We start from the raw sequence: 22,585 nt of genomic DNA, 5'->3' as shown, positions 1-22,585 counted from the left end.
CACCCCGGAGAGCAAACAATGCACCTCATTGCTCCTTAGCTGGTCTGAAAATTTGAAGCTAATTAAATTTGGATCAGTAAACAATACAGCCTGTTTCCAAAGTGTGCACAGCTTTCAAGCAATTAGACTTTGCCAGGAATGAAAGTTCATGGCCAGCCTATTAACCATGCAAATGATCAAATAAGGAAAATCCGATCTTTATAATGCTGATCAAACCTTGGCTTCTCTGATAAGAGTGACACTTTATTCCTTTATTGTTTTCCTGGAAGAAACCAGAGGGAGTTAAGGTTGGTGGTGAACACAGTAAAACCAGTGCTCGGTCCCCGACATCAGTCCTTGGGAAAGCCTCTTCTTAGCTGATGCTACAAAGCAGCACACACATAGTATCCCACCTCAGTTTAGACCCACTGGAAGGCAAGGGGCTACTCACTTCTCTACCCTGATAGGGTGGAAACTGCATGATTCTAGAGTGGAGCAGCCCTGGATGTGAATTCTCTGTGACTTCCCAGCCATAGGAGGTTGAGAACCACAGGCTTAGGGCAAAGCTAAATAAAAAAATACTTTAAGCATCGTCAAGGTGGCAAGCTAAGACTGACGTTTGGTAACAGTAATAAGCTAACAGTTTGCTTGAAGGTGCCAGAATCATCTGGAAGGGGAGTAGGGGGTGTTTGTTGAAATTCAGAGACCCTGGACCCACCCTAGATGGATTAAATCAGAATCGCAAGGGACAGGCCCAGACAATCCATGTTCTCACCAGCCAACGGGGCCCTGGTCTTCCAGAGGCCATTTAGGAGACACATTTCGCAAAGGTGAAGGCCACACTCTGGTGGAAGGGACACACTCCATGGCCTGCCCAATAACCAGGGAGGACCTTGGCCCACTGATGATGTCGACGTCCATCAAGCAGAGTTTGACAAGTGGGAGGAGTTGAGCTGATGCTTCACCCTGGGACAGGGACAGAATGGAGGCTACAATTTTAGAGTACTGGGCGCTCTTGGGAAGCTCTGCGCTCGAGGCGGTAGGTAAGGTAGTAAGTGGTAGCTGTTGCTTGGTATCATGCAAGCTGAATGCATGTTAATTCTCATCTTTGCTTCTGTACCAAACTTGTTGCAGCACCCAGCTCATGCATTTCAGTGGCTATACCGAGTACCTTTAAAATGACTCTTTCAGTTCCATTCAGCGCAATGTACTCTGGCTTGGGATTGCTCTCAGCTGAACGGAAGTCAGTTGGAGACGAGGCTGGAGCCTGCAGTAGGGGATGGGTGACCTCATTTTCTTCTGGGGTCTCTTCTCGGGGTTCCATCTGGTAGAACCCCACTTGGCTGGGATGGTGGCAGCTCTTGACTCTGTTCCAGCCTTCCAGCCTTGGGGATATGACTTATCAAGGCTGTTTCACAGTTGCTGAAAACAGATGAGATAATGGTAGGTAGTATCTCCAAGGCTGGAACAACCAGAAGACAAATTCCCACATCACCAACTATAGCTCTGCTTAAAGGAGTCCTTTCTAGGGATCCCATCCACATCCTTCAAAAGGTAACCCCAAGATTAAAAAAATTCCTGCAGGGAGTCAGGAGCCTAGAACCCTCAGAGGGAAATCGAATCCTCAGTGGCTGCAAACCATCTCTAAGTTTCTGCTACAATTATTTCTCCCCTTCCATCTTGTGATTCTTATTCATTACTTATTCATTCTTTCTTATGATATTCGTCCTGTTTCATCTGTCTTATTTTAGCCTCAGCTTTCTCAACTCTGTCAGGAATTGGGGTGGAGATACAACAATTAAATTTGTCAGTGGGGAGCAGCTGTGGGGAATCGAAAGGCCTCAGATGGGGGAAGCCAAGGGGCTGCTCTCCAGTCCCGCCTTGTGGTGGCACCCTTGGCCAAATCTCTGCACCTCAAGTTTCCTGTCTGCAAAAAGAGGGAGCTGTGTTGGACCAGTGATTGCCAACCTTCTTAGTTTCCTAGGGCTGCTGAGTCACCGGGAGACTCAGTGTTCCTTCCTTGTTGATTTAGCTTCTGGTGTTTGCTGGTGCTCCTTAGTGTTCCTCACTCCAATTTCTCCCCTGTCGGCGTATCCCCTGCTTCTAACAAGGACCCCAGTCACATGGGATTAAGGGCCCCCTACTCTAGTATGAGTCACCTTACTTTGACTAATTCCATCTGCGATGACCCTCTTTCCAAATCAGGTCCCTCTCACAGCTACCAGGGGTTAAGAGCTCAACATGTCTTTTGGGGGGCACCATTCAACCCATAACACCAATTTTGCTGATAATTTAAAGTACCTGGGACACTTACTAAAACCATAGCTTATCAGATCCTTTTCCTGGATTTTCCCATTCAGGGGACCTGGGGTGGGACCAGAAATCCACGTTTTTAAGTAACCCTCCAGGCCACGGCCACGGCCACAGCCAGCATCTCTCTGGCACCACCTGCCTCTGAGTTCTAGGTTTCCCAAGGGCCAAGCTTTGCCCCGTGACCCCGCTGCCTTCCACTGGACGGCTTGTGCTGGTATCTGTGCCCCGCCCCCACTAGACTGTAGACCCAAGTGGGCAGAACCTGTCCTTATGTCCAGTGAATAGCCAGGAAGAAGGTCAGTGCTCAGAAGGAACATTGAGTGAAGAGATAAATCATCTTTATATACAAAGGTCCTATACTGACTTATTCAGTCAAGGGCTCTGGCTTAGTCCACCAGCGCCACTATGACAAGCTCCACACACTGGCTGGCTCAAAGGACAAGAATTTACCGGAGCATGGCTTTAGAGGCCAAAAGTCGCAGATCCTGGCGTCGGCAAGACCATGCTTTCTCCTGGGGTCTGGGTGTTCTGCAGCTGGCCGGCCTCATCCTTGCAGTTCCTTGTCTCGCATCCCTACCTGTCCTCACAGGGTGATCTCGCTCTCCTTGTGTCTGCTCTTCAGGTTTCCACCGGCTCCCGTGGTTTCTCTGACTTCCGGCATCTACTTCTCAGGCCTCCAGTCAGGGAGGAAGGCCCACCCTGATTCAGTTTGGACACATCCAAATAAGATTTCAGAAGATTCTATTCACAGATGAGTCCACACCTTAATTGATAATACATCTTCAAAGGCTCCTATTTACAAATGGGTTTGTACCCTGGAAACATGGATTGGATGTGAGAGCATGTCTTTTGCTGGGATACACAGGCTTTGCAAATGCTCAGCCTCAGGTTCTCAGACTTCCCTCCCAGCACTGGTCTGGTCTGGTCCCCCCACTCCAGCCCCCCTCCATGATGCCTTCGGAGGACTATGTTTAGGAATAATAACTGAACACAGCATGCACACACGGCTCTCATACGTTTTCCATTTTACTGGTAGAGAGGAAACTGGGGCTCAGAGAGGTCAAATGACCTGTTCAGGGTCACAGAGCTAATAAATGGTAGAGCTGGGGGTTTGAACCCAGGCATCTGGTTTCGGCATCTTAACCTCTTAGTCCCTCACCATCCTTCCCCTTCGGGCAGGACCCAGTCCAAGCAGCTGGGCTGGTTCTGTATTCTTGTTCCACTTGGCTTTCTGGAAAGATCTCCACCACTCTCCCCACACCCTGTCATCCTGCGCTAGAGCCAAGGGGCTTCCTTACCTTTCCCTAAATCAGCAGCCTGCTCCCCGCTTTGGCCCTTCTCCCAGTGGTCATTCTGCTGGAGATCTCCTTCGCTTCTAACCCCAGAGAGCCTTCCCTCTGGGCTGCCAGGGAGGTGGAGGCCCCTTTCTGCCTCCCACAGCCTCTCACATCCATGGTTATTGTAAGACGCAGCCCAGTAATCCACGAGACACAGCCTCTCCCTTCCTTCAAGTCTTTGCTCAAATTCTCTCTTCCGGTGACACCTTCCAGAATCACCTTTTTAAATTTTGCCATCTCACTCCCCACCCAAGTACTCCTATCCCCCTTCCTTAATTTGTTTTTTAATGCAGCACTTATCATATTCTACTGTATTGTATTGTTTAGTTAGGTATTTTGTTTATGATCCATCTCCCCTCAACAGGATCTAAGCTCTGTGAGGGCAGAAATTTCCACCTCTTGTGTTAGCTCTTCCAGCCCCAGTGCCTAGAACAGCACACACTCACCAAATGTTTGCCAAATGAATGAAGGACTGCTTTCCATGCTTCTTTAAAGTTCTCTGTGTGCTGGAATCAGAGAATGACTTTTTACAGCTAAAAGGAAGTCGAGAGAGGTTGTTTCACTGCTTGGGGAAAGGAGAGGTACCAGCTGGATAATCATGGAACATCTGAAAAGCCTGAGAAAGCAATCCCATTGCCCAGGGGAAACTTCTATCTTGGTGTGTTTGTACTTCCTTAAGCACCACTGAGATCACCCTGGGTACAGAAACGTCATTGTTAGGTTGGAGGTTGGCTGATAAAGACCACGCCAACAAATTCATTGCACCTCCTTAGGTGTGCCCCAGGGACCAGGTGATTTCTCCCTGACTTTCTGCTTAAAGGAGTCCTTTCTAGGGATCCCATCCACATCCTTCAAAAGGTAACCCCAAGATTAAAAAAATTCCTGCAGGGAGTCAGGAGCCTAGAACCCTCAGAGGGAAATCGAGGCATCCAGGAAATGGGATTAGCCATGAAAAGGTTGCCTGGTTGCTCTGAATTGATGCAGAGGGAAGAGGATGGGCTTTCTCAGGTTCCCGAGACAGTGTTGTCTCCGAGGGCTGAGCACCTACCTGAGCCATGTACTGCATCCTTTCCCTTGGTGGGTGGGACTCCAGGGTCCCCATCTTTCTGTGCTGCACACAGAGAGCCACGCTTCACATCTCATGCCCTCCCTCCCTCTGTGGACCCTGGGCTGGCTTTGGGTCTAGCCTGGGACTGCCCAAGAACACCTAGCCCCGCTTCCCTTGTCCTCACTTCTCTCTGTTACTCTAGCCCTCGAAGAATTAGCACATTTGCATCAATTCAGAGCTAGAGACAGAAGTCAGGAGGGCCACGTGGCATTCGTAAAATAACAATGGTCACGAGTGCCGAATTTCACAGCTGAGTGCGCTTGGGTGTTGCTCCAAGGGCTGATTTTGCGTCTACACTCACAGAGGAGCAAGAGCTAAACCTCTTCTCACTCCTTTGGGTTGTATCAACCTGCCATTTCATTTGTGTCCTGCTTTACAACTCTTACATGTCATCTTACTGATGACAATCGCAACCTAGGCAGGCCTGCCCTGCCACTGGTCAAGTCCTCGTTTTAAAGAGAACCAGACCCCAGAGGGCAAAGCCACAAGCCAAGGTCAACAGGCCGGTCACCCGTGGCTCTGATGGGCACTTCTGCCTTCGGATGCCTGGTCCAGAACTTGTTGACGCACCCCTGGGTATGGCGTTAATCAGCTGAGCTCGCCATCAATAATCACCTGTTAATAACTGAACGCTTTTTAAGATGGGCATTAGGGGAATGTTTATGGCAAAAGCTGGAGGCGTTTCATCATTAATGAGGTTTTCTTTCACAATTTCCCAGGTTGACATTGATCCATCCACCAGGCATATTCTGTTTGCTCTTGAGACTGGAACGGGCAAGGAAAATTCCAGGAAACAGGTAAGTTACTCTCACAGACATCAGTCTGCTTTGGGGAGGATTTCGAGAATTACTGCGGCTCCTAAAAAAGCAGCCAGGATAAGGGATTTGGAAAATGAGGCTAGTGGGAGCCACTTCACGGGGTCCTTCTAAAGATTAAGTGAGAATCTATATGTAAAGTCTTCAGTGTTTAATGCAGGTTCTGAAGAAAGGGAATATAAAAATGAAATAGTTTATAAATGGGCACAGCTGTGACTGTTAGTCTAAGGGCCAGTAACCTCCTTTCCTTTTTTCTCTTTCTTTCTTTCAAACTGCTCTATATTCCATATGCATTTTCAATTTCTTATTTTGCCGTTGTCATCAGAGAATTACTCTGAAAATTGTGAATAGTCACAGCCAAGTGTCCATCAGTGGGAGAACTCGGGGGGCAGGGGCTGTGGTGGGGTGTTCTATTCAGAGCTGCCCACCAGTGGCTCATTGGAGTCCTTGGGCTTTGCTCGGGGTGGGGGGAGCTGCATCTACAAGGTTGGGGCTCCAGGCCCATCTAGGAGCCCCCAGCTGGCCTGAGCCCAGTTTGGGGGAACAAATCCACGTTTGCTCTTTGCCTTTGTCCTTCTACCCCACACCAGGCTCGGGAGCGAGGGTGTGACCTCAAGCAAACTGGGTTCAAATCCAACCTCTGAGACACATTGGGTGGGCAAAGTTATGTCTCTGAGACTCGGTTGCTTTCTTTGTCAAATGGGCTCAGGATAGCATCTGACGCCTGGTGCCCGGGAAGGCTTCATTGCCGGGAGCAGCAGCCGGAGAAACAGGAGGGGATTTTCCAAGTCTCCAGCCCCCAGTCCAGCCTAGGCAGCCCCCAGCAGATGGCCTGAGCTGAGTCCCCTGCTCTGCTGCCGTGGGAGCTAACTCTGTAGCTGCTGGACTGCGGGGAGGCCTGAGAGGCATCGGTGGAGGCTCTCGGGGCTGCAGTCGTGCCCATTCACCCATGGGAACTGGAGTTTTTCGGCCCAGCCGCTCCAGCAGCATACGAGTCCCAAACAGCAGTGAGATTACCGTCCCTGCAGGTTGAAATGGCAGATTGCCAGAGTCCTCATCACCCACAGAGCTTGTGTGTATTTATTTTACGTGCTTTACTTATTTATTTAGGCTCATGGACCATGTATATATTTCATGTATCTATGTATTCTTCTATTTAAGCCTTAGAGAATTATTTTGTGGCCATTTAGGGTTCTCTAGCCAACCACAAAATGGGCCCCCCTCCTTTTTTTTCCCTTAACCAGTTCTAAAAACCTCATCCATTCCATGAGGCCCTTACAAACAACAAGCGCCTTATGTGTGTTTGGCCAAGGCCATCTGCTGGGAGACTGGTAGTGATAACAATAGCCCATGTGCCTTTAGCGTTCACCATGTGTTTCTCACACAATATCCCATTTAATACTCACAGCAGCCCTGTGAGGTGGTTCTGGTACCATCCCTACTCGGCCCAGAGAAAAATGAAGGAACAGAGAGGTTCAGTAACTTTCCTCAAGCCACACAGCAAGAAACCTGGAGAGCTGGGATTTGAATGCATGTCTCCAGAGTCCATCCTCTCTCCAATCCCTGTGCTGCAGGGTTTCCTAGAGTACGTACCACAGAAGAGTACTTCCACTGGGTGTGAACAGATGTAACTTGAATAGAAGTGTTTTGCAGTTGCATACGTTTTGGAAATGCTGGATTGACTTAGAAGCTTCTTTCTCTTGCTTGATGGCCAGGGCCCCTGGAGAAGACTGGAGTTAGTTATGACCTGAAAGGAAGCACAATCTGCCACCCACACCCTTTCAGTGCCAGCAATGTTCTCTGTTGGCAACATTCTGGGGAGAAAGTTGAGTTTCTCAGCCATGGCCTTGGGCAAGCGCACACCTCAGCTCTGGCAACACAAAGGCTTTATTCAACTTCCTGTTTGACAGCTGCTGAGCGGCTGCCCTGTCCCATGCCCACTTTCCTCACCTTAGTTACATCACACTGAACTCTCTAGCACATGATATAATAGAGAACCCTTTGTTTCATTCCGTCATTAACTTTAATACCTTTTTATGCCCACCCATAGCCATCTCTTCTCTTCCCACCCATTTCTGTTCACACTCCTTCACACCTGTGATCGCTCATCTTCTCTGACCCCGGTTTCGAGGTGGTTCCAACTTTGGACAGACAATGTACATCCCAACAAAAAGCACCCTCTGGCCATAGCTTGAACCACATCTTCTCATGGAAGTTCTTAAGGCTAACCCCCAAATGGAAGTTCTGACATATACTCTTAGCTCCCTTGTCACTCACCCTCTGTCCCTTCCTTGTGGACACTCAAGCCCAGTGAGCCCCACATCTTCCTTCCCACCGCTGTGCTGTGAATGGACTGTCCACACCATCCCACAATCCCACCAGGGTGGTTTTCAGGGCTGCTCTCCAGAGCACGCTGGTGACCATCTCACAGCTTCTCCAACCTGCCCCTGGCCACCCACCCCCTCTCCCCTTCTGTTGATTACTTTGCCTCACACTTCACTACAAATACAGACACCATTAGACAGAAGGCCTCCAAATTCCCTCTTCCAACTCTGCAATCCTGCCCACATTTTTACCCGTGTTCCTTCCTTTGACCCCACACCCCACTGCCCGCTCACTTCTCTGGCCCTCTGCACAGTGACTAAGCTTGTTACACAGTCTCCTCTTCCAGATGCCCCAGGCTCTCTCCAACCCCTCCACGTGAACTGCTCTCCCAGTGCCCAGAGACCTCCGTGAGGGCACATGCTGATCAATGTCCAACACAGTTGACCGCTCATATCTTAAATTCCTTGTTTTTCCATTCCATTCCTAACACCTCCCTGTCCTTGTTTTCACTGCCTGGGTCTCTTTTGCCAATTTTCCATCCCTTATCTGTTCTAAAGCCATGGCATTAATTACCATTTAATTCATCTCCAGCCCAGACCACTTCTTGAGCATGACTCTTATATCCAAATATCTCAGTGATATTAACGCTTTGATGTCTCCTAATAAACATCTCAAGCTTAACATGTCTTAAATAGAACTCTTCCTCTCCTCCCAACCTCAAATGTGTTACTTTCCAAGTCTTCTCTACCTCAATGAATGATAGTGGCCATTCATAGGATTGCAAAGATTTGCCAGGCTTCTCCCTGAGCCCTTTAAATAGCTTAGCTCTCACCTGGCAATCATCAAATGAGATTAGTAAAAGTGTCTGGCCTGCTCATAGGCATATTGCAGTAATTGACAAGGAAGCAGACCCAGAGGTTAAGTAATGTGTCCTGGGTCACAGATGCAATGTCAGGATGGGAACCCCATCCTGGGACTCCAACAGGGACTTGCTCCTTCTACTCTGCTCCATGTCTTTTCAAATCCTGGCTCTTCCATGATCATTAGGGGACCATTTCCATCTCCGGTACCTGCAGAGCCACCATGTTGCACAACCCCAGGGAGCTTTACCAGTGTCATCTGTGTGAATGGCACTCCCGGGGGTTATGCAGTGATGGCAGTTCATACAAACCAAAATGGGAATGCAGTCCTTGGAGAGGGGCAGTGGGGTGGCCTAGACACCAGCATTCTGGCTTTCTTTGTCCCATCCTGTCCCATCTGATCCAATCATGACCCTACTCTTCCTGTACCTTCCACCCCACCCATTCTGTTTTCTGGATACCTCTCTGGCCAGGCTCTAATCAGACTCTGTGGACACAGAGATGAATGAGCTAAAGCTCCCAAGCTTGAGGAGGTCACAGGCAAGGGTGAGGACACAGACAAGACAACAGTCGGCCTATACAATTCAGTTCTTGCTAGGTTCATTGCATAAGCTATGGGATGCAGATGGACCAACCAGAGGAGGTAAGCCTTGAAGGTGGACAGAGAGAGATGGAAAGGCAGGGGGGTGCCCAAGCAAGCAGAGAACCTGGAAATGCACATCGTTGCAAGAAGATGGAGGTCCACTGGGCTGGAGGGTCCCTAAGCAGCTGCCACCCGCCACCCACCAACCAACGTTCTCTGCAAGCCAGCTGAAATGACTTCAAATAGCTCGTAGCCCACCATCCTCGAGGAACTGTATATTCTTCCAGAATTTTATTTCTGCCTTAAGAAGCAGAGCATTCAGTCATTACTTTATCTCTGCTGACTCAAAACCTTAAGGGCTTAATTACTCTCTCTTTCTCTCTCTCTCTCTCGCTATATATAGATACATATTTTATTTAAAGTAACTGAAATAACTTGTTTTTCTAGTTATAGAAGTCTTTCAGCCTAAAACTTAGAAAACTATAGAAAAACAAAGATTTTTTTTTCAGTGGCTAAAATGCCACTGTTGAGTGATAACTGCTATTAATGCTTTGTTCTATTTCCAGCGAGTCTATTTTCTATGCACGTAAACATGTGCTCTGTCCTTGACCCATCTCTGCAGCCTGATCTCCTGCTGCTCTCCCATCGTGTGCTGGGCCAGCCGCACTCATTTGCAATATGCCTATGAGCAGACCAGACACTTTTACTAAATTGTCTCTGCTCCACAAGGGCAGGGACAGGTTCTGGTTCGCTCAAGACTACATCCCATACCTTAAGACAATAGGGGCTTAAAAACAGTTGTTGAATAAATAATTTACTAGATTAACATTACATTTTAAATTTAATTTTAAATTTAAAACATGCACATTATTTTTAAGTCCATCTGCTGTACAACAGTGTGCATGTCTTAACAAGTACTTATATTGCTAATGTTGATCAATGCATATTCTTTTACATATCTTCATTCTCTTGTCAAGTAAGAGTAAATTATGGGCATTTTTCTATGGCATTAAATGTTCTTCTTCAACATAAGTTTTTAAGGATTGCGTGAGCCTCCATCATTTGGATATACCATAAATCATTTAAACAATCCTGTTAGGTTTTTTTCCTATTATGAATATCATTTTTCTAGTATGGAAAAAAAATGCGGCAAATCTAGGACTTAAATCTTTGTTCAGATTCTCATTACTGCTTGAGGATGCATTTTGATAAATGGAATAATTGGGCCAAAGGGCATAGATATTGTTATGGCCTTAGAAACATATTTCCAAACTGCCCTCCAGAAAAGCTGCACAATTTCTACTTCTGTCACGCTAGTAGTTACTTACAATTTGGGTAACTTTTTCCAATTTGACAGGTGAGACTGACATTTCGTTTGAGTTTCAATGCTTTTATTTTCACATCTTTGGGGACACACCTCCCAGCTTTTCTAAAATGGGCCCCATCGTAAGAATTACCTATCAAGCCAGAATATTCTGGGGAGGGGTCTGTATTGAATAAGCAAAGTCACAAGTGTGGGAAACCCAGAGGAAGTCCAACCCCAGCACTTCACAATGAAGACACCAAGGCTGGAGAGGGGCTGGGATTTGCCCAGGTCCCTGGGGAGGCTGGGGTCAGAGGGAGGGACCCCTTCCCCAGCCTGGTCCTCACTGCAGATCTTTCAAAGGTCATTCTGGGCCACCCTCCCTGAGTTACCCATCCTTGAAAGCAAATGTCTAATGGCTTCTTCTTTCTGTCTATTTCTCAGGGAAAAAAACCCAAACAGTCCAAAATCTGAAAAATAAACCATGAAGGTCACTGAAAAGGACCCAGCAGATGACAAACAAAGTGACTCGGTGAAAAAGAAATCGGTCAGTCTCCTTTCTTGGTCTCTCTCTGATTTTTGTGTTCTGCTGACCCCAGGCAGACCCTCCTCGCTTCTGTCCCCCTCTGTCTCCTCCCAGGGGAAGTGGAGGCCGAGGTGGGGTCAGGCAGAGAGGAGTGTGAGCAGGGCTGGAAGCAAAATAATATGGCAAGGAGCGTGTGCAGTGTACAGTTTATGGGGTGAGGCTTGGGCGATTGATGATGTTGAAGACACTGAACTGCTGGTGACATTTTGGGGTTGGGGTCTCTGTACCAAAGGTTGTTTCTCATCGAGGGGCTGCGTGCTCTTGAAGGTGATTACATTCATCACAGATACAGTGAAACCCACCCCCGACCCCACCACAGGGCCGTTCTGCCTGGCCCCTTGGCTACAAAGTCCTTGCAGCTAGAAATGCTTTCCCGTCCTCAGGACCCCTCGGGACCTGTCTTTACCAGACACAGATGCCAACAGTCAGAGCATGCCCACTCTGCCCAAATTGGCCCAGCCAAGCCATTCAGTGCGCTTAGCCACGCCAAGGTGAAGGCATCGTTATTCCCATTTTACAGGCCAAACACTGAGGCTCAGAGATGGGTGACATCACTTGTCCAAGCTGCGTAGCAAGGACGAGTTGGAGCCCGTCTCAAGCTGTGGTCATCTGCCTCCAAAATCTGCCTCCAAAGCCTTGGTGGCTGTGCCTTGTCTCCTGGAGGCAACCATGACTCAGAAGAAAAATATGTCCACATTTGTCACCAATCTTTATTTAATAGGATAAAACCAACACAAGTTTATTTACCAAATTGCCAGGGCAGTGTGAATTGACAGGCTGAGGCTCATTTTTCCATCTTAGAGGAGGAGGAGAAGCCACCTGCTTCAGGCCACCAGAGACAGAGTCATGTGATTTCCCCTAAGTGGAGAATCTCTCTTTTTCCTGTTGCTTATATTAGGTTGAGTGAAGGCTCCACTGTCTACGCATTTGGTGTAATGAGAGGAGTGCAGTCATTGTAAACATTCTGCTTAAATGACATGCAGCAGAAAACTCCTTTTTTTTTTTTGTCTGATCCTTCCCTGCTGGAAAAGTTTCACCTTGGCCAAGATGACTTTCCAGTCTCAGGAAATCATCTTGAGGTCAGCTTGAGTTCAGTTCCCGAAATATCTGCTGTTTCGCTTTGTCCAAGCTGACTTTCCAGCATCAGGAAATCATCTAGGGGTCAGTTTGTGTTTAGCTCCAGAAGTATCTGCCAGGCCCCTTCCCTGGGTCAGGTGGGAAGAAGGTCCTGGGGATACAAAGGGGCTGCAGCTCACACATCCCTGCCCTTGGTGACGTTCCTGGGAAGGCACACTGAGGACAACCAGGGCAGACCTGGGCAGCACAGAAGCAGAGGTGAGGGAGGTCGGCAAGGCTTGGAGGAGGTGGCAAAGGAGGCGGGTATGGAAAGACAAATAAAGTGGAGGGCATTTAATCAGAAAGAAGTGCCCGAGCAAGGGCCAGGAGTAGTAATGCCCGCCACCTCTCCTTCTGACCAGCCATAGATGCGTATTTATGATACTCACCTGGTTTATGGTGGCTTTAGAGTTTTCGGCTCCATTGGAGGAACCATGGAACAATTATAAAAGGGTAGAGAGGGCCATCTGATGCCATGTGGGTTTCTGTGAGCTCTGGCTAGACCCCTTGTGCGAGATGAGGAAACCAAGGGGGAGCAGGTGGAAGGCCTGAGTTAAGGAAATCTTGTAAGTCTTGTAGACGGGGAGGTGGAAGAGTAAATGAGATGATGCACGAATCCCATCAGGGTGGCACAGGGGAGCTCCTCCATATCCAGATGCTGCCATCTCTTCCCCTCCTCTGGCCCCTTCCCACACTTAAGCCCAAATCACACCGAAGGGTTTTGCTTCCCCACACACACTCACCAGGGTGCCCAAGCCTCCAGGCCTTTCCACAGTGCCCTCCCTCCCCACACCCTTCTCTGCTTGTGTGCTCCTCTGGGTTTACTCATCCTTTCAGAGTCTGCTCAGGAATCACCTCTTCCTGAAAGTCCTCCATGATTCAGCCCCAGGTCAGCCTGGTGCCTCCACCACGTTTTCCTGGGGAATCTGCAGCCATTGCATGCCATATTGTAATTGCCCGTTTCCACATCTGATTCCTGCTCTAGACCCACCACTCCACCAGGCAGGCCAATTTACTGAAAGTCAATTCAAGAAATAGCCAGTTCTCCAAGTGGTATCTCCCATTGACTAATATGCAGAATGACTATTACACTGAAGGACTCATGTGCTCAAAAATACCCTGATTATTGAGGGTTAGTTTTCTTTGGATGTTTTGGGGTCCCATCGACTTTGAGCAGCCTTTTTGCCATGGCCATGCATCGTGGGGCTGGACGTTTTCAGGCATATTCAACATCCCACATGCCCCCACATTTCTGCGATGTGCCACATCTTTTTTTTTTTTTTTTTTTTTTTTTTTTAAATCATCATTTTATTGAGATATATTCACATACCACGCAGTCATACAAAACAAATTGTACTTTCGATTGTTTACAGTACCATTACATAGTTGTACATTCATCACCTAAATCAATCCCTGACACCTTCATTAGCACACACACAAAAATAACAAGAATAATAATTAGAGTGAAAAAGAGCAATTGAAGTAAAAAAGAACACTGGGTACCTTTGTCTGTCTGTTTCCCTCCCCTACTTTTCTACACATCCATCCATAAACTAGACAAAGTGGTGTTTGGTCCTTATGGCTTTCCCAATCCCATTGTCACCCCTCATAAGCTACATTTTTATACAGCTGTCTTCGAGATTCATGGGTTCTGGGTTGTAGTTTGATAGTTTCAGGTATCCACCACCAGCTACCCCAATTCTTTAGAACCTAAAAAGGGTTGTCTAAAGTGTGCATAAGAGTGCCCACCAGAGTGACCTCTCGGCTCCTTTTGGAATCTCTCTGCCACTGAAGCTTATTTCATTTCCTTTCACATCCCCCTTTTGGTCAAGAAGATGTTCTCCGTCCCACGGTGCCAGGTCTACATTCCTCCCTGGGAGTCATATTCCACGTTGCCAGGGAGATTCACTTCCCTGGGTGTCTGATCCCACGTAGGGGGGAGGGCAGTGATTTCACCTTTCAAGTTGGCTTAGCCAGAGAGAGAGGGCCACATCTGAGCAACAAAGAGGCATTCAGGAGGAGACTCTTAGGCACAAATACAGGGAGGCCTAGCCTCTCCTTTGCAGCAACCGTCTTCCCAAGGTTAAAACTTATGGTAGAGGGCTCAACCCATCAAACCACCAGTCCCCTATGTCTGTGGTCATGTTAGCAACCATGGAGGTGGGGTAGGCGAATACCCCTGCATTCTCCACAGGCTCCTCAAGGGGGCACTACATCTTTTTTTTTTCCTTGTTTTTCTTTTTCTTTTTTTTTTTTTTTTTAACTTTCCCTTCTTTTTTCAAATCACCTGTATGAAAAAAAAGTTAAAAAGAAAACAAACATACAATAAAAGAGCATTTCAAAGAGACCATAGCAAGGGAGTAAGAAAAAGACAACTAACCTAAGATAACTGCTTAACTTCCAACATGTTCCTACTTTACCCCAAGAAAGTTACATAATATAGCAACATTTCAGTGAACTTGTTCCTACTACAACCATCAGAAATTAACAGACCATAGTCATTTCTGGGCATCCCCAGAACGTTAAATAGCTTATCTGTTCTTCCTGGATTATTGTTCCCCCTTCCTTAATTGCTCTCTACTGCTAGTTCCCCTACATTCTACATTATAAACCATTTGTTTTACATTTTTCAAAGTTCACATTAGTGGTAGCATATAATATTTCTCTTTTTGTGCCTGGCTTATTTCGCTCAGCATTATGTCTTCAAGGTTCATCCATGTTGTCATATGTTTCACCAGATCGTTCCTTCTTACTGCCGCGTAGTATTCCATCGTGTGTATATACCACATTTTATTTATCCACTCATCTGTTGAAGGACATTTGGGTTGTTTCCATCTCTTGGCAATTGTGAATAATGCTGCTATGAACATTGGCGTGCAGATATCTGTTCGTGTCACTGCTTTCCGATCTTCCGGGTATATACCGAGGAGTGCAATCGCTGGATCGAATGGTAGCTCTATATCTAGTTTTCTAAGGAACTGCCAGACTGACTTCCAGAGTGGCTGAACCATTATACAGTCCCACCAACAATGAATAAGAGTTCCAATTTCTCCACATCCCCTCCAGCATTTGTAGTTTCCTGTTTGTTTAATGGCAGCCATTCTAACCGGTGTTAGATGGTATCTCATTGTGGTCTTAATTTGCATCTCTCTAATAGCTAGTGAAGCTGAACATTTTTTCATGTGTTTCTTGGTCATTTGTATTTCCTCTTCAGAGAACTGTCTTTTCATATCTTTTGCCCATTTTATAATTGGGCTGTCTGTACTATTGTCATTGAGTTGTAGGATTTCTTTGTATATGCAAGATATCAGTCTTTTGTCAGATACATGGTTTCCAAAAATTTTTTCCCATTGAGTTGGCTGCCTCTTTACCTTTTTGAGAAATTCCTTTGAGGTGCAGAAACTTCTAAGCTTGAGGAGTTCCCATTTATCTATTTTCTCTTTTGTTGCTTGTGCTTTGGGTGTAAAGTCTAGGAAGTGGCCTCCTAATACAAGGTCTTGAAGATGTTTTCCTACATTATCTTCTAGGAGTTTTATGGTACTTTCTTTTATATTGAGATCTTTGGTCCATTTTGAGTTAATTTTTGTGTAGGGGGTGAGGTAGGGGTCCTCTTTCATTCTTTTGGATATGGATATCCAACTCTCCCAGCCCCATTTGTTGAAAAGACCATTATGGCTCAGTTCGGTGACTTTGGGGGCCTTATCAAAGATCAGTCGGCCATAGATCTGAGGGTCTATCTCTGAATTCTCAATTCGATTCCATTGATCAATATGTCTATCTTTGTGCCAGTACCATGCTGTCTTGGCAACTGTGGCTTTATAATAAGCTTCAAAGTCAGGGAGTGTAAGTCCTCCCACTTCGTTTTTCTTTTTTAGAGTGTCTTTAGCAATTCGAGGCATCTTCCCTTTCCAAATAAATTTGATAACTAGCTTTTCCAAGTCTGCAAAGTAGGTTGTTGGAATTTTGATTGGGATTGCATTGAATCTGTAGATGAGTTTGGGTAGAATTGACATCTTAATGACATTTAGCCTTCCTATCCATGAACATGGAATATTTTTCCATCTTTTAAGGTCCCCTTCTATTTCTTTTAGTAGAGTTATGTAGTTTTCTTTGTATAGGTCTTTTACATCTTTGGTTAAGTTGATTCCTAGGTACTTGATTTTTTTAGTTGCTATTGAAAATGGTATCTTTTTCTTGAGTGTCTCTTCAGTTTGTTCATTTCTAGCATATAGAAACATTACTGACTTATGTGCATTAATCTTGTATCCCGCTACTTTGCTAAATTTGTTTATTAGCTCTAGTAGGTGTATCGTTGATTTCTCAGGGTTTTCTAGATATAAGATCATATCATCTGCAAACAATGACAGTTTTCCTTCTTCTTTTCCAATTTGGATGCCTTTTATTTCTTTGTCTTGCCGGATTGCCCTGGCTAGCACTTCCAGCACAATGTTGAATAACAGTGGTGACAGCGGGCATCCTTGTCTTGTTCCTGATCTTAGAGGGAAGGCTTTCAGTCTCTCACCATTGAGTACTATGCTGGCTGTGGGTTTTTCATATATGCTCTTTATCATGTTGAGGAAGTTTCCTTCAATTCCTACCTTTTGAAGTGTTTTTATCAAAAAGGGATGTTGGATTTTGTCAAATGCTTTTTCAGCATCTATTGAGATGATCAATTGATTTTTCCCTTTCGAGTTTTTAATGTGTTGTAATACATTGATTGTTTTTCTGATGTTGAACCATCCTTGCATGCCTGGAATGAACCCCACTTGGTCATGGTGTATGATTTTTTTAATGTGTCTTTGGATTCGATTTGCAAGTATTTTGTTGAGGATTTTTGCATCTATATTCATTAGGGAGATTGGCCGGTAGTTTTCCTTTTTTGTAGCATCTTTGCCTGGTTTTGGTATTAGATTGATGTTAGCTTCATAAAATGAGTTAGGTAGTGTTCCATTTTTTTCAATGTTTTGAAAGAGTTTGAGTAAGATTGGTGTCAGTTCTTTCTGGAAAGTTTGGTAGAATTCCCCTGTGAAGCCATCTGGCCCTGGGCATTTATTTGTGGGAAGATTTTTGATGACTGATTGGATCTCTTTGCTTGTGATGGGTTGGTTGAGGTCTTCTATTTCTTCTCTGGTCAGTCTAGGTTGTTCATATGTTTCCAGGAAATTGTCCATTTCTTCTACATTATCCAGTTTGTTGCCATACAGTTGTTCATAATATCCTCTTATAATTTTTTTAATTTCTTCAGGATCTGCAGTTATGTCACCTTTTTCATTCATTATTTTGTTTATATGGGTCTTCTCTCTTTTTGATTTTGTCAGTCTAGCTAGGGGCTTGTCAATCTTGTAGATCTTCTCAAAGAACCAACTTTTGGTGATATTTATCCTTTCTATTGTTTTTTGTTCTCTATGTCATTTATTTCTGCTTTAATCCTTGTTATTTCTTTTCTTCTACTTGGTTTAGGATTGGTTTGCTGTTCATTTTCTAGCTTCTTCAGTTGATCCATTAGTTCTTTGATTTTGGCTCTTTCTTCCTTTTTAATATATGCGTTTAGTGCTATAAATTTCCCCCTTAGCACTGCTTTTGCTGCATCCCATAGGTTTTGGTATGTTGTGTTCTCATTTTCATTCGTCTCTATATATTTAGCAATTTCTCTTGCTATTTCTTCTTTAACCCACTGATTGTTTAGGAGTGTGTTGTTTAACCTCCAGGTATTTGTGAATTTTCTAAGTCTCTGATGGTTATTGACTTCTAATTGTATTCCATTGTGGTCAGAGAATGTGCTTTGAATAATTTCAATCTTTTTAAATTTATTGAGGCTTGTTTTATGTCCCAGCATATGATCTATTCTGGAGAAAGTTCCGTGAGCACTAGAAAAGTATGTGTATCCTGGTGATTTGGGATGTAATGTCCTGTAGATGTCTGTTAAATCTAATTCATTTATCAGATTGTTTAGGTTTTCAATTTCCTTATTGGTCTTCTGTCTGGTTGATCTATCTATAGGAGAGAGTGATGTGTTGAAGTCTCCCACAATTATTGTGGAAACATCAATTGCTTCCTTTAGTTTTGCCAATGTTTCTCTCATGTATTTTGTGGCACCTTGATTGGGTGCATAGACATTTACGATTGTTATTTCTTCTTGCTGAATTGCCCCTTTTATTAGTATGTAGTGGCCTTCTTTGTCTCTCAAAACATCCCTGCATTTGAAGTCTATTTTATCTGAGATTAATATTGCTACACCTGCTTTCTTTTGGCTGTAGCTTGCATGAAATATTTTTTTCCATCCTTTCACTTTCAATTTCTTTGTGTCCCTGTGTCTAAGATGAGTCTCTTGTATGCAACATATTGATGGTTCATTTTTTTTGATCCATTCTGCGAATCTATATCTTTTAATTGGGGAGTTTAATCCATTTACATTCAACGTTAAAACCGTGAAGGCATTTCTTGAATCGGCCATCTTATCCTTTGGATTATGTTTGCCATATTTTTCCCTCTCTCTATTAATATCCTTTATTGTACCCATACCGAATCTCTTTAGTACTGAACCTTTCTCCAAGTCTCTCTGTCCTGTCTTTGTTTCTCTGTCTGTAGGGCTCCCTTTAGTATCTCCAGTAGGGCAGGTCTCTTGTTAGCAAATTCTCTCAGCATTTCTTTGTCTGTGAAAAATTTAAGCTCTCCCTCAAATTTGAAGGAGAGCTTTGCTGGATAAAGTATTCTTGGCTGGAAATTCCTCTCTCTCAGAATTTTAAATATATCGTGCCATTGCCTTCTCGCCTCCATGGTGGCTGCTGAGTAGTCACTACTTAGTCTTATGCTGTTTCCTTTGTATGTGGTGAATTGCTTTTCTCTTGCTGCTTTCAGAACTTGCTCCTTCTCTTCTATGTTTGACAGTGTGATCAGTATATGTCTCGGAGTGGGTTTTTTTGGATTTATTCTATTTGGAGTTCGCTGAGCATTTATGATTTGTGTATTTATGTTGTTTAGAAGATTTGGGAAGTTTTCCCCAACAATTTCTTTGAATACTCTTCCTAGACCTTTACCCTTTTCTTCCCCTTCTGGGACACCAATGAGTCTTATATTCGGATGCTTCATATTATCTATCATATCCCTGAGGTCCATTTCGAGTTTTTCAATTTTTTTCCCCATTCTTTCTTTTATGCTTTCATTTTCCATTCTGTCATCTTCCAGGTCACTGATTCGTTGTTCAACTTCCTCTAGTCTTGTACTATGAGTGTCCAGAATCTTTTTAATTTGGTCAACAGTTTCTTTAATTTCCATAAGATCATCCATTTTTTTATTTAGTCTTGCAATGTCTTCTTTATGCTCTTCTAGGGTCTTCTTGATTTCCTTCATATCCCGTACTAGGGTCTCATTGTTCATCTTTAGTTCTTTGAGTAGCTGCTCTAGGTGTGTCTCTTCTGGTCTTTTGATTTGGGTGCTTGGGCTTGGGTTATCCATATCGTCTGGTTTTTTCATATGCTTTATAATTTTCTGTTGTTTTTGGCCTCGTGGCATTTGCTGTCCTTGATAGGGTTCTTTTAGGGTTTGTAGACCAGTTGAAGTCCTTATCTCTAATTTATCAGATCTACAGCTTCGTGGAGTACACTTTCTCTAACTAACCAGCAGGTGGCGTCCACGAGCCACCTGTTCTCCACAAGCCAGATCTCCCCTGCTTAGCCTTTTTGGTGAGTGGGGGAGTGAGTCTTGTGGGGCCCAATTGGTGTACCAAGCTTGCGTGTGTAGTTGGTGTTGCCTGCCCTGTATGTGGGGCGTGTTTCTGGGCAGTCGGGGAGGGGGGGTGGCCCTAACAATCAAATCTCCCTGATGATCCTAGAGTTTTAAAGCTGCTGCAATAGTCTAATCCTTTGGTTCAGTCCTGCCACAGTTTGTCTCTGCCACTGACCCACAAGTCTTTGGTATTGGCGTATGGCTCCTGAGACTTGCAAGTGGGCCCCTCTTCCAGGCTGTGCACCCCGGGTCCTCTGTTGAGGGATGACTGTGCTATGTCGCAGGTGAGTGCCGTCCCCCCAGGGCAGTTCTGGGCTGCTGGGCTGTGTAGGGAGGCTCCCAGTCTGCTCAAATGATGGCTGAATGGGGCTTTGTTAATTCACACTGCTCCACCTTCCCAGCTCTGGGACATTCAGCTGAGGTTGCAGGGAAGGCTAATGTCCACGCCCAGTTTTGTGGTGTGTGCCTGTTATTTGAAGCACTTCCGTCACACTGGGTTGTCTGGGGCAGCTCTGGGCTATGGGGCTGGCGATGGGCAGGAGTGTTTCCTGTCCACCAGGATGGTGGCTGTGAGCGGACACCCCCCTTTTCTTGGGAAGTTGTGTTGTTTAGTGAATTTTCTCAGCCACTGGATTATTGCCTTTTGTCTCAGAGCTCTCTTATTTCTGCTCTTGACTTGACGTGCCCAAATTTCAATTCTTTGAAGCTTTCTGTATTGAGCTTCTTAGAGTAATTGTTTTAGAAAAAGCAAAAAGGATTTAAAAAAAAAAAAAAAAAAAAAAAAAAAAAAAAAAAAAAAACGGCCCTCCTCAGAGATCTAATGGGTTATTGAAATGCTAATAGACAAAGCAACCAGGGCCATTAAGGAAAGGTGCCCTGGGCAGAGAGATCAGCCTTGCTTCGGGATTTGCATATGCGCCTCAAGGCCTGATCTCCGCCCTTCCCCTTTCTGTGTTCACCAGAACTCCAAAAATCCTCTGCTTTTACTTTGGAGCTTCTCGTGTTGTTTTCCTTCTATGCCCGTCTCCTCTCTGCTGGGCTGGCTGCTCTCAGAGTCTCTGGTGTCTGGCCTCAGTCTATCTATGGTTGGAGTTTGAATCAGTAGAATGAGTTTCTGATGAGAGCAGCCACTGCAATTCTCCCTTCTCCTTCCTGGAGCTGACAGCCCCTCCTCCCCCGGGACTGAGCCTGGCAGGGAGGGGCGCGGGTCCCCTGGCCGCAAAAACTTACAGATTTCGGTGATCTCAGCAGTTCCACGTTTTCATGAGTGTTGTATGAAGTATGCCCAAAGACAGATTGCTCTGTGGTGTCCAGTCCACGCAGTTCCTGGCTTTTTACCTACTTTCCTGGAGGAGTAACTAAAACATACAGCTCACCAGTCTGCCATCTTGCCCCGCCTCCCACATCTTTTATTTCAAGGTGTGTGCTTTCCATCCAACCCAGTTTGCTGGCGTCTCTGTCCCTTTTTTTTTTGCAGACTTGAGTCCTCTAGGTGGCTAACCATTCCCTGTCACACTTCCTGCCCCTGTCCCAGCCTCTGCACTTGCCCGCCATCTCTAGGGGCAAACGGCTGCGGCTGCCTGTCCTGGACATATTTTAAGGCACTCCTCTGACATTTGGAGCAAATCTGCTGTGATGCTAATTAATTTTGGCAATGGCTGGGGGAATGCTGAGAGGTCTTGCCACCTTACTGCTTTCCCAGAGCCAGCCAGGGCTGAATGAGAAGGAAAGAGTAACGGCCAAGCAGCTAATTCTGTTCCTTTTAAACTCAGCTTCCCCATTTCTCACACAGCTGCAGGGCAGACCACGTACATTTCCGACCCTGCTGCTTGGGGCCACAGGCTTTATATTTGAGCCTCAGAATAACTCGGGAGACCAATCAAGGCACGGACCAATGTTTTTGCAATTGTAGAAGTGGTAGCTCAGACAAGTTAATTGACTCACCAAAGGTCACATAGTTACAATGTGGTGGAGTCAGAGTTAGAACCCAGGCTTCTGCTGCAAAGTCCAGTGACCCTTCCATTCTGTTCTGTCCCATTCCGGAGTCTTGGGTTTATGTCAGTGGCTCCCATCCGTGCATGCAGGCCTCATTAAAAAAAAATTTTTTTTTAAATGCTGAAGAAAAATTCATATCTTGCGCTGGGATTCCTGGGAGGACAGTTACTGTACTGACTTGAGTGTAAGGAAAAAAAAAAATGCTGCCCTGTTTCCGGTTTGGACACAAGTACAATTGCCACATTTCCTGTTCAGACTTGATTGCCCACCCTCCCATGGACTCTGCCTCCTCTGGCCTGGAGATGCCCTGGCAGAGTCCAGGGTTCCCGGAGTAGCTCCGGAGCTGAGCCGGCAGCGGGACCACTGGAGCCGACCCACAGAATGAAACATGGATTCTGGGGACCTGACCTTAGCTCTCAGGCCGGGCTCTGGCTCGAGCAGCCCGCGGGTCCCAGGGGCTCTGGGGCCAGGGAGGGAGCTGCCCGAGTGTGAACGCCTACGGAGCAGAAGGCCAAGTGGAAGGAAAAGAAAGGTAAACAC

At 45.6% G+C, this 22,585-nt stretch overlaps 1 protein-coding gene across 4 annotated transcripts in view; it reads left to right on the top strand.

Moving 5' to 3' along the window:
* Positions 1-11,067: 11,067 nt before the first annotated feature.
* Positions 11,068-22,585, top strand: part of SLC2A9 (solute carrier family 2 member 9) — a 234,658-nt gene continuing 223,140 nt past the window's right edge. For 3 of the 4 annotated variants that reach the window (XR_005215825.1, XM_037829397.1, XM_037829395.1), the window contains exon 1: positions 22,275-22,577. Coding sequence is in view for 3 of the 4 variants with exons in the window: in XM_037829397.1 (XP_037685325.1) it covers positions 22,434-22,577 (144 nt within the window). In the remaining variant the exon portion in view is untranslated. Of the gene's footprint in view, positions 11,171-22,274; positions 22,578-22,585 lie in introns of those variants that run through there. The other variant, XM_037829396.1, reaches the window with a different exon arrangement.

This window comes from Choloepus didactylus, chromosome 3, assembly GCF_015220235.1.
Source record: "Choloepus didactylus isolate mChoDid1 chromosome 3, mChoDid1.pri, whole genome shotgun sequence".
Taxonomy (NCBI): domain Eukaryota; kingdom Metazoa; phylum Chordata; class Mammalia; order Pilosa; family Megalonychidae; genus Choloepus; species Choloepus didactylus.
This window is presented reverse-complemented; position numbering and strand designations above follow the sequence as displayed.